Source organism: Gavia stellata, chromosome 9 (assembly GCF_030936135.1).
Source record: "Gavia stellata isolate bGavSte3 chromosome 9, bGavSte3.hap2, whole genome shotgun sequence".
Classification (NCBI taxonomy): Eukaryota; Metazoa; Chordata; class Aves; order Gaviiformes; family Gaviidae; genus Gavia; species Gavia stellata.
The window spans coordinates 16,889,178-16,902,337 of NC_082602.1; the positions used below are offsets into that span (position 1 = coordinate 16,889,178).

Sequence of the window (13,160 nt, forward strand, 5' to 3'; positions counted from 1 at the left end):
ACAATATAAATCATTAAGATACAATTTTATGTTAGCAGATTATGGGCAGTTCTGTTTAGAACTACATACAGAAAATTAAATATGGCATGTTCACACAATGAAGCCTGAACATCCAGCTTTTTTTGTTTTCTTAGGCAGAATAGAGCTGCCAGCTGTCAAAGTAATTTTCTCAAATAAAGTAAATGCCAGCAGGTTTATAAACATAAAAACAGATAAATCAGTTTTATTTCTAGTCTAACTCTGAAAATTATCAATACCTTTTCCATAACAGGCTGAAGGTGCCTAATAAATATTCAAAACATTACTGAAGAAGGCAGAGATATCAATGAGAAAGAGAGGTACCAAACCAAACTCCAGTACATCCCTTTCCCACCACTAGTATCTTCTAGGAGACATAAAACTAAAATCTGTCAATCCTGGGCTGAATAGCAGCTGCGATTATTTCCTTAAATCCGCAGGCAGATTTGAGGTACCATCTTGAATTCAGAGCAGTATAGAAAGTTTGGAACACAGGGGAAGATTCCTCCAGTGGTTTATTATTCCAAATAAAAGACTCCTACCATCCATCTCATGTTCAGATCTGAAAAGACTTCTGAAACTCTCTACTGAAAAGCTGAAAACACGCCTGCAAGATGAGCACCTACTCACTGTTTTTTAAACACAGCGCACAAATGCGTAACGTGAAAACAACTGCCCATCACCACATAAATTCCAAGTGGCAAAGCCCAGAACAGAACTCACGTTTTCAGATTCCCAGGTCTTAAATAAGTTTTCAATGAATGTAAAGCTGGAGAACTAGCTAAAGCCAGGATTTTTTTTTCTTTTCAATATTCTTTTTTTAAACAGCTACTGCATTCCATGTTTTATCCAGGATAAAGTATCTTTGACTTTTAATCGTGACAGAGTAAAGTTAAATGCATAGATGTAAAGAGAAGGAATTGCTTGACTGCAATGGAAGCTGTCACCTTTACAAAAGTACTAGTTGAAAATTTGTTTTAAGAACATATAGAACCATTAATAGACATAAGTACCAATAATTTCCTTCCTCAAGATTATGGCAGACAAGCATGTCAAGCCACCCAACAAGAGGAATTCTTTAAAATGGCCAGAGAAGAGCAAGTCACTGGTTTCTGAGACAGTGTGGGCTCCAATACTTTTTGATGTAGTTAAACATACACATAAACATACAACATAACACACAAGCATAGCAACAGACTATTCTGTATGCACATAGCATGTGCTGCTATCTAATTTGAGAATCTACCCTGTGCTTGGTTTTCTCTAGTCATTTCTTTACTGACTTACCTATAATTTTTTAGACCTTCAGAAAACATCTGTAACATCTGAATGAAAGCTTGCTTTGCTAAATCAGCAGAATGTGTGCCAAACATGTCAAAGTAAATACATTTTCCAGTATTAAAGCAGCATTAATATTCATAAAACAGCATTAACAAGTTTTCAGTGAGATTCAGTTTTCACAACTAGATAAAGAGGGAAGGGAAGAAAGCTGGACAGTTCAAGGCAGAGCAAGCATATTCAGATTAGAAAATACCATGTTTATGTATAACCCCATTGTTTATTACATAAATCTCCATGTGTATATTTATAAACTGACTGATAACCAAATACTTACTTGCAAGAGTCAATACACTGTCCCCTTCCTCTACCCCTAACATATTCTTGTTAACCTGACTCCTACAGCAAGTATACTAGCATTCAGAGGACAAAAGAGAAAAAACAAAGTAGGAAATGAAAGCTGAGTATCTTAAATTCGCAACAGAAGGGAAGGATACAGCAGCCTTTATACACTTAGAACTTGTTAATTAACTACTATTAAGTTCAGTGATTATAATGGAAGATTACTTTGGTCTTGAGAATTTTTTTAGGCTCAAACACTGCCTTTTTCACCACTGTATTTAACTGTATTTTTGTAACCCCTTTGCTAACTGCTGCTCATTATCCACTAATCTTAAGCACTTTAGAGAATTCCACAGTACTTTCAAGTTAGGCATCACTCACATTTTTACAGGTCAATATAAAGGACAACAGTTCTCCAAGCAGCTCCAGATAAGGTATCCACACAACATAATGGTGGAACTTAAATAAAGCCAAGCAGGCTTCAGACCCAGCCTCCTGGGTCTGGCATATAAAGCTAAAAGTTCAGCAACTTTAAGTTCTTATTTTTCCACATTTCAGGAGGTGCCAAGAAAGCAGAAATCAGTGTGTTCACTACTCTTAAAGCAACACACACAAAACGCACTTATGAAAGAAACTTTAACAACAAAAACCAAAAATAAACACACCGAGTTCTCCAGCAATGGTTTTCCCAGGTGAAGTTTCCATCCCTCTTAAAACTTCTTTAGTTTACACTTTGGTTATTTGATGCAGCTGTCTGCAAATCTTTAGCATCACAGTCTTGCATAAAGAAACTATACTTTCTCTTAGCCAACAGCTAGAAGAAGCAGACAAACTTTCAATTCAAGTTGAAATAGAATACTCTAGGCTGGGACAGACCTCTGGAGCATGTACCCCAGCCTACTGCTCAACACAAGACCAGACTTAAGGGTTCCCCTCAGGTTGCTCAGGACCTTGCCTAGTCAAGCTCTGACCACCTCTGAGGATGGAGATTCCACAGCCACTCCGAGCCCTTGTTCCATGTCTCTCCATCCTCACTGTAAAGAATTTTCTCCTTCATCTATCTGGAATTTCCCTTGCTGCTACTTGTGCCAGTCACCTCTCATCCTTTTGCCATCTGAGAAATAGCAGTCTCCATCTTCATTATAATGACCCAATAGATAATGCTGAAAGAGGTGCTTTAACACAACAGTCCCACACAAAGACAAAAAAAAAAAAAAATCTACACATCTGATAATTTTACCTTGACTACACTCCTTTCAACTGTGACTTGTAACTACTTATTAGTTAAGAACTCAATGTCTGAAACACAGGTGCCACCGACATTTGTCTCTTATTGAGCCAAATGTAAACACTGCTAGTTAATGTTGCCATGGATACGTGGACATTACATACAAATTAATTCCTAAAACTACAGTCAGTCATTTTCACCATTTTGGAAAAAACAGAGCTGTGAAATTGAAGCCAACTTCAAAACACCACTGGTGATGAAATTAAATGCTGAAGAGCATGTGGAAAAAGGTGTGGCAAACTTATCACAGCTTATGCTAGCTCACACTTCTATTAAGGATTCTTCCCAGATGAGGAAACATCAACCATGCCTGCCAGACAACTTTGCTGAGATCATACACAGCTTTTCTCCTGTGCCAGAGTCCTGCTTGCAATTAAAAACAGTATTCTCAAGCCTACTCCATCTAGTGCTGCATAAGTTGGTAACTGATGGGCTGTACCACCACAACCACAAGGGGAGATAAATGGGACTCTCTGTCGCTCTAGAGACAAAACACTTGAGAAAGCAGAAATTCCTGTACATGTGTATCTATTACTGCAGAGACAAGACACAAGAGTTGACAATTTACAAGTCTGCAGTTTCCCTCCCCTCAAGGACTTTTTCTTTACGCAACATCTTCTCCACAGCACAATCTGAAGTCACAATAATCTGCACAAACCTAGAACTAAATGCAGCAGCCTTGGAGTTGCCTACACAGACATCCCTTTAACAGTTCACACCATTCACATTGTAAGAAGGCTGTCTGTGCCTGCAAATTTGAAACTACAAGCCCTTCTGCAAGAACCTGGAGAGGAAAAAAAAACCCATGGAAAAAATCTAGGTGACACCAGTTAGTTTCCCTCAATGAGAAGGGATATAAGCAGAGAGGGGAAAAGACCAACAACAACAACAAGTGATTTGGCAACCAAAGGAAATCATACTAGTTAAAAATTTTTTTGTCCCTTATCAGGTAACCACAAAGGGCAGCAGTCGATCTGTCAGCTAAGTGGTGCCCGATTTGATGTACATCATCCTCAAAATTCCACAGCCACAGTCTGAGCCCTAATAATGTTGTTCCTAGTACAGAACAGCAACTCCCTCCATTTGGTTCCAGAAAGTCCTAGTGTCCTGACTTGAAACAGGCCCCCACAATTATAGGAACTATGCGTCTGTCCTTATACCCAGGCAAATATAGTCCTGAATATAAAGAATAGAGTTGCCCTTTGAAAGAAGATGCTAGCAGGACCATAAATGGATTCCAAGTTGTAAAGAAGACTTTTATACCAATTGAGTAATTACTTTCTCAATGCTAGCTTGAAATTCTTTCAAAAGTGACAGTCTTTTGCCATTTCCAACCACCAAACTGGAAAACTACGGTTGCTTAGCAGTTGATCTACATGTGGGGATCTTTCCTGAGGAAAAAAAAAAATAATCTGTCAAAAAATAGTAGACAAGCTCAAGTGCAAGTTATCAATGTTTTTCCTCACCTGTTTTATGACAAAGTTCCTGCAACAAAAAGAAAGAACATTGACTTGTTATCACATTTCAACTCCCACAGAAAAAACACCCAAGAGTCAAGACTATCATTCTTATTGAACATAGAAGAGGAAAGATAGGTAAGAATATGGCACTGAGAAAATATGCAAGCTAGTTCTCCTTATATCTGAGGCAGACTTCCAGTATTTCTATAGTCTAGAAGGAATCTTCACAAAGGAGATATCCATGTACTGAGTAGTTAAAGAAAATCTGGGAGGAAAAATGCAAAGAGTAAAACCTCTAACTGTAGTTTAGGACTCAAATGTCACTCCCAGTTAAGACAGAAGAGTTCACAGAAAATAGTATGGCTGAACAAACACAAACAGAACTGCTGGAACTACACAGGATTTCTTTAACTGACTGCTGTCACTTTCAATACAGAACTCACTGCAGTACATCACACCAATTAATTTTGAAGAGAAACTACCAAGAGATTCAAATTGTAGCAAGCCTTAGGATTAAATAGTTTGCAGCATAAGGTTTGGAATCACTCCTTGCAGTAAACAAGAATCATTAGCACACCATGCGGAACTATGTTCCAAAATACCCAGCTTGGGGAAAAAAGGATGAGTAGGGTCTTCCCTGATGGTTCTACAGGAAACTGTGAACAGGTTACCTGTTTGCAGAAATTAAGTCACTGGCATCAGAAATTTGAACCCAACCTCCCCCCCCACCCCCGGCCCACCTTATGAAGGAGAACACCAATCTAACAAAAACTGCTATTTCCTAATCTCCCTCCCAGCATACAAATTCAAGAAAACTTTTACAGGCATGCTTCTTGGCTTGATCCAAATGTGCTGAATCGTAACACACAAAAAAGACCTAACATATATCTATCTACAGTGGTATGAGCTGCTTCTCCACGATATGGAATGACAAGATTGTTCCACTTCAGTTTTAAATTCTCAAAAGATGGGCTAAGTCATTCTTCAATTTCTGGTAAGCTCCAGTATCTGAAGTATGAATAGGATCTATTTGTAAGTGTTCACTTGGCTTATGCATGGAGTTGGTACTTCTAGCATTTCAGAAACTACAGGGACAGCAGAGAAATGAGAGAGAGCAGCAGCACCTAGCAATCATCCCAGAACTTCAAGGACAAGAGCTACATGCACTGAGGTGCAGGCCACCCTTCCAAGAAATAAAGGTATCTTGTGAACTGTGATATTGATAAGCACAAACATGAGAGTTAGTGTTTGTCAAGTAACGCTAACATTCCTCAGTCTTTTATCACCACAAAGATGTCACGAGGGGAGAAACACAGGTTGTCTGCGAAGACAGTAGTATTTTAGGGATTGACAAAGTTCAAGCCTAGATACCATTTTTCTTTTCTTACCCCTGTCTACAGTCTCTTCAACTGCAGCACTGCAGACACTCTCTTACAGAAGCTTACCTATCACTGCATTTTTGTGCTCAGACTCACCCGCAGGAGCACAGACTCCACGTAAAGCCAGCTCCAAAGTTAGGCATTATGAATATCCCCTTATGTGTAAATCAGTAAGATACATTGTGTTGCACTTCCTTTCTGCCTAACTTTTCTGTTTCTGCTCAGTGGAAAGTCTAGAGGCCAGAGGGAATAAGGCAGAGCAAGCAAAGAAATCTCAGCCAACAGTCTCTTGTTGCCTGCCCACAGAAAGGCAGGAAGCTGAGAAACTGAGCAGGGAGGAGCCTGGATGCCAAAAAAGCAATTCTCTATAGATTGGCCGTTTGCCTGAAAGACAGAAGGAGGAACACCCAGTGTCTGCACTGGCACAAGCTACATACCAGAAAACTGAAATTCCACCGATGCCAAGTCACACTTGCAAAAGCTAAATGCACGTAGGCCAGTGAAAACAAAATTACATAGGAGATCGGAGTATGAAAAATTAATAAAACAAGTTTGGTTTTGCATGAAAGTCAGCTTAGAAAGACAAACTGAAAGTGAAAGGGGGATTAATCAAAATTTTCATGCCAAAAATCAGATGGAAACAACTATTAATACAGTTGCTGAGCTGTTCAAGAGAGTGTTCAGGAGAACCAAGAAAACACTATATGGATCAAGTCATCTCCATTTGCACTGCATCTTTTGAAGTATACTTTAAGTAGTAATTATTCTGAACATAGCAAAGATATAACCACTGAGATTATTACACATTCCCACAGTCCTCTGAAAATGTTACAATGGCCATTGCCTCTTCACCTTTTAAAGCTGGATTTATTTTTAAACATAATTTAAAAGGATAAGTAAATAAAGTGCTGTCTAAAGCCTACAAACATCTGTTTCTTCAGGTTTATAGTCACATGGCATTTTTGCTCAGGAGATGGCTAACTCCTAAGACTTAGTAGGTTTTGTGCAGTTCCCAAACTGCAGAACCTTCCTAATGCTTGTCCAAGTGACAAGGAAAACAAGGAACAACACAGTGCACACACACGAAACCACCACCAATATTGCCATTCTACAATTGACACCATTAAAGATAACATCTTTAAACATCTGTTTAAAGACTAACCATAACTTAAATACCACTTTACTGCTACATTTCCAGAAGTGCATTTTAATGCATCAAACTATTATGTTATCAGTTTTTACACTGCATTTTCTGATTAACATACTCATACCACCCTTTTCAGAAGACGCTGGGTGAGAGAAGGTGTGAAGCACAAGAGAGAAGGTATCTATGCAAGATGCTCTGAACATAAGGAAGAACACGTAAGAGCGGTTAAATTGTTAAAACTAACTGTGCATAGTGAAGTGCACAAGATCAAACTCCTGAGCAACAAATTTCCTTCTTTTTCTGCTTTCTTGTGTGTGGTTTTTGTTTTTTATTTGCAGGAAGGAAAAAAAATGTTGCAAGTCATCGTGCTAAAGGACACCACTCTTTCCAGTTTCCCTTTATTGTTAAGGCAGCTCCACCTCTGGCTGGAGGCTGGTCCTTTGACACACCAATTTAACACTTTAAAACAGGCATCTTTTGAAGTGCTTTGATTCAAGTTACCCGTTCACATCAAATAAGCATCTACCTAAATGTAACCACCAGAATATTTAGGGTAACTGGGATGTCCTTTTGAAGTGTAATTTATACTACTCATTACACTTATGATGTGCAGCCTAGACACCATATAGCTGATGACAGCTACTTACCTTCCAAGGGAATCAGTCCTTCCTATGAGTCTTGTGCTTGCATCTCTTCATACAGAAGTGAAAATGCAACCCTCCACACCCACTAGGGAATGGAAAGGGGTGGAGGAAGAGATTTAAACATTTGCGCTGCATACTTCCTCCTCCTGTAACTCGGAGTTGACAAACCTTTGCCCAAATCCAGAAGAGCCAGGATAACACTTGAAGGAAACATACCAGTTTTACACAAATGCTTCCTTCCAGGCCTATGGATAACAGGAGGAAACATGGCAATATGAGCTGTATTTCTGTAATGAACTGCAGTTATTTCTACACCTAATGAAACAAGAGGACTATATCCAGTTGCATTGGATCACCCTGTTAACACAAAGACAAGAAAAGCAGCTTCATATCATCACCAAGAGGAAAATTTAGCACTTCCAGCTCCCTGTTCCACGTAATTATTTCATCAAATGCAAAACACTCAACACCCCCATAAGGTAGTCAAGGCTCCAGGACTGCAAAACTAACTTCAGGGGCACTGCAATAGTATCTATGTTCTCAGTGCACTAGATACTCTGATCTCTGATGCTTTTTTTTTTTTGGGCGGGGGGGGTGGGGGGGCAGGGGACAGGGACGACAGGGACACAATGGGGGCAGGGGGTGAAGAGTAGAGGGTGGAGAAGGGAAAAAAACCCACACCAAACCAAAAAACCACAAAAACCCCACCCCACACAGGCAGTACTCTACCTCTTCTGATCACCTTTTACTCACTCAGTAAGAAAGGTTCAGAGTCTGCATTTGGCATTATGAGTGTGAAAGTTCAGATTGCCAAAGAGCGAGCTCTGATGCACTTCTAATGCACTACATCTTTTAACTGTCTCATCCTGATGAAATGTTAATTATGCATTAAAGAAGTCACTTCTGCAGTCATCTAAACAGACTTCTGCACATGTTCCTGTTCTTTCTGTTTTCTGTTTTCAAGGAAAGTCAACAGAAGAGATACTTGAACTTCACCTCTAATATTTAAAAAAAAAACCCAACCAAACAAAAAGAGCCACCCAAACAAAAAAGCAGCTCTAAGTTGTGGTAGCTATATAAACAGACAAAGAAACTTTAAAATACACTAATCTCTTCAAAGACTAGCCATTCCTGGGAGGTGCTAGTTGGCTACATTATATTGTATAAAATTCAATAAATAATCTTGACATGCCCCATACTGCCACTTAAATACTTCAAATAAAAATATCCTAACTGTTTTCCCGCAGTGTCGTTCTACTTACTCGTGAATTACGATCAATTTCAAATGAACATGCAGTCACATCCCAATAATAGAAACACCTATTTACAGTTATTTTCAGAACTGTCCTTTAAGTGTATTTAAAGCCATACAGCTTGAAGACCAACAAAAATCCCATATTTAAACCAAGTCTGTATATATTTGCCCAGTAACCTGTGCCACACCTAGTACAAGTAAGCAGTGCACTACACTGATATGCAACTGCTGATTCACCAACCTCACATCAAAACTATTTTTGTCAGGGAAAAGTGTATGGCGAACAATTTTTAAACAAGCAAGTCACACTGCTAATTTTGAGACACCCAAATGAAAGCTTATTTCTTGCCAAAGCACTTGCTAGAGAACAGATTTGTTTAGTTAACTTCTAAAAGACAGATTTATCCTTATACCAGTATTTTAGTATGGCAGTAACGGCTTTTTCAGCACTGTGACCCAACTAACATTCCTTGCAATGGATGCCAGTCCTAGTAGGTAACCTAACGAGAGATTTTTGTTTCCACAGAATTCATGTGAAGCATCATAGTATTAATCTACTTTGGTTGCTCAGTGCTCCAGCCATTCCGATACTCAGCTGGAGTATCTGAATTACAGAAGAATCTCTGGAAGTACTTAAACAACAGACAGTTTTATCACTACTAATAATTAATTCTTTACAGTGTATGGCTACAGCAGTAATCGCACAGTAAGCAATAATCAAAAAGGAAATTCAGAAGTGTTGAGTGTGAAGCTCCATGCATCCTTCAAATACCCAATAAGTCCTATTTGACAGAAATAGATAGATATCCACATATAAAAGCATATATTTAACATATATTTAGAGAAGCTCACAAAAATCAACCTACAGCTACCAACATTTGTAGTGTCACCTCTGACAGTTCCGCAAACAACTGTTCTTGTAGACTTCACAAAATATTTCTAACACAAGCACTTTCTACTCTGTACCCTCCAGCACTTTACAATCAGCTGAAGGAAAAGGCTGAGCGAAAACCATCATGCAGTTTCTAGGAGACACTAATGGCACCTCTACAATGGCAAAGTTGTCTGGGTTATGCCATGCCAAAAAGAACTGCCACCAAACTTTACCACTGACAAGCAAAAAAACCCAAAACCAAACCACCAACTTACAAACATTCTAAGTAACCCAATTCAAGTAGAACAGGTAGCTTTTTTTCCAGGTACACTGAAAAGTCAAAACACACTTCACCTTACCAAATGGGGAATGATCAAAGAACACCTACAGACATGTCTTTGACACTATCTTTTCATAAACAAAACACTAATTGACACCCCCTTCTCCCTCAAGGCTTAAACCCTATGAATAATTAACCTGAAAACAAGGCCCAAGTAATAGCAAAAATAAACCCAAGTAGGAAGTCCAACAGAACTGAAATAGGAAGAGGATTCTGCAGTTTAGCTCCATTTGTCACTCTGACAACTTCACTTATATTCCTAGAATAGTTACATTAACTGCAGTTCCTATTAACTGTAGTTTTAAAGCTAAGTATCTACATACAAATACCTTTAAAAATAATAATTCTAACAGTCTTAAATATCAAGAGTTCTACCAGTAGTATTTCAGATGGTTTTCAAACTACAAGAAAATCAGTACGTCCAGCGTAAAATGAAGGTAAAAGGCCACAATCAAATCACATTGCAGATTTCAGCAACACCAGTCTGCCAGGCAAGACAGAACAATCTCACACCTCGAAGAGAGGATACAGCTGTACTCTTCCCTGCTGCTCTGTTTATCTACTGAAAATCCAAAGAGCAAACTAACCAGCACAGAATGGCAGGACATTGGGAGCTAAGTAAACTTCCTTTACCAGAACTGATTCTGCATGGATCTTTGACATACATCCTCACTTATATACGTTTAAATGGGTAAATAAAGAACAAGAAGAATCATTATTTTTGCATTAGGTAAAATAACCAAACAACAACAACAATCACTTTTGCATTACTACATTTGCTCTCATTTTTCAGACCTACCTGGTCTTTTTCATGGGGTAGAAGGCTGACAGGTGGAAGAGAAGCTGGGAAAGTGCTGGAGTATTTTGGAGCTCCTTTGCTTTCCAAACTGCCATAATTCACTCTATACTGAGGTCCATCCTTCAGTAATCTCCCATTGTTCACAGCACGTTTGGCCCCCAGACGCAACCTCTGCTGAAAGGCAGGATTGTTGAATATATTTGCTAGGTCATTTTGACTTCTCAAGTACTTCTCTATGTTTTTCAGGGAGGAGCCATTTGGTTCTTGAAGCCCTTCAATTGCTCTTCTCAAGAGTTTATTCCAATCCACATTACGAAGCTCATTACAAGCTCCTCTAGATCCCTTAACAGATTTAGGAATAGTGCCAGGTTTAACAGATGAAAACCGTCCAGGATTATCTGGGTCCTTGTAGGATGCAAGGCCTTTGTTGGTAACTTTAAGAATAGAACCATCTTGAACACTAAGTTCCAACTGTTCCGAAACAGTCTTCTTATCTAATCCATGAGAAGCACAAACAGCATGACATATTCTCTCTTCAGAAGGCCTTTGCTTTTGCTTTTTAACTTTTTGTATAGCTTCAAGAATCCACTCCGTATAAAGAGGGTTGGCAAGTTTTACCATGGTTGACCAGTAATTGTTTCCAGCCAAGGGTTACCCATAGAGGTTCCTCCTTATCCTTTTAGCAGATCTTTCAGAGGTTGTTCACACCTCAAACACAAACCAAAGGATTCCACAGGCTGCTTGGATGTATCTCAAAAATATCCATCCTGAGGAGTCAGAAGAGGCAGGGAAAGATCTGCTGACAAACTTCCAATTACTTCACTGTTATAGAAAGGTAGAAAGGATTCATTCGTGATGATACCAGTACATCCTTGCAAGAAAGTTTGATGCAACCTTTAAAAAGAAAAAAGAAGAGGCAAAGAGAAAATACAGTTAATGCTGAAGTAGTAAAAAGAAACAGAATGCATTCAGATATGCATTCATGCTGTAGATACTGCAGTGTGCAGACATCTTTGCGAGATTATATGAAATGTTTGCCAATTCCCACCCCACACCAGAAAAGTCATCATAAAATCCTTCCACTTCTCATAACATTCAGTGGATTCAGTTTTCCTAAATTCCATCACCCCAACACTTAATCTGCTACTGACTTGTTGGACAATTTCCATTCAGATCTGAAAATATTCTCTAAAACTGCCTACAAATCTTTTCCAGACCCACTGATATAGGAAAATTACTATCTGCATGGATTATACATGCATTAAAAAAACACCACCAAAAAACAATCCTCAACCAATAAAAGTCCAATTACTAACCACTGCCATTTCTTACAGTACAGTGTCTGTAAGTGCCATGCCATATGTTGATTATACAACTCAAAAAACAAAAGAAAACATCAGACCTGAGTTACTAGTATTATATCCTTCATTAATACCTAGGTACCCCCTACAATACAGAAAGGAATCACAAAGGCACTTCTCATTCTAAGGTGTACAGTAAAAAGGCACACGTTTTTGATACAAACTCTTAGGAACAGAAATGAAAATGAGGTAACAGTAGGCATTTTCACATAAATACACTGTCAACATCAAGACATATGAAGAGGTCACATTGGAAAAATATGTTTTGGTGTCTTACAGTTTAACAAACAATTTTCTTTACTTATTATGGAATATCCCACTCCAATAGGAAGTTTGGTGGCTACAAAAACTTATATAAGAAACCTGAAAGAACACACTGATCGGGCGCTTGTTCATTCTGCAGGACAATATATGGAAGAAAAAAAAAAGATAAAAGCCACACAAATTAAGCTAAGACAGTAGTCACCAAATGAATAAATATATTTGAGGTACTAGTTGAAATGTGAAGAGAACTTTTGAAGACATTAACAGAATTGTATAATTACTTCAAATCAAAGGAAAATAAATAAACAGAAGAGGAAAATTTCCATTCTCAATAAATGGGTTGTCTCGTAAAGTAGAAGAGTCAACCAGTTTCACAGCAAAATCTAGAACTGAGTTAATCTGAAACTACATTTATAAAGTATGGCAAGCAGCCTATAATAACAATAATATCTATTACTACACAAGTCTTGGATCTCCTTTTTATTCATTTATTCAAGTCATCTTGCATTTCAATCATGTTTAAAACTTGAGTAAATTATAAATGGGAAAAAAACTGAATTGATGCACTAATCTAAATTATTTTCAACTTGTTAAAAAGATTCCTCTGCAACTGTGAAGAGAATGAGTACAAAAAAACCTGTTGGTCCCCTACCTTCTCCTCCCTCTACCCCCTCAAAAGTCTCTTTAAATATAAACTCCAGATCACGTTTC

The 13,160-nt window shown here is 38.4% G+C and overlaps 1 protein-coding gene across 6 annotated transcripts in view; it reads right to left on the reverse strand.

Moving 5' to 3' along the window:
* KAT6B (lysine acetyltransferase 6B) overlaps positions 1 to 11,445 on the reverse strand; it is a 104,364-nt gene extending 92,919 nt beyond the window's left edge. For all 6 annotated transcript variants that reach the window (XM_059821024.1, XM_059821023.1, XM_059821022.1 and 3 more), the window contains exon 1: positions 10,825 to 11,445. In XM_059821024.1, the coding sequence (XP_059677007.1) occupies positions 10,825 to 11,445 (621 nt within the window). The remainder of the gene's footprint in view (positions 1 to 10,824) is intronic.
* Positions 11,446 to 13,160: the final 1,715 nt, after the last annotated feature.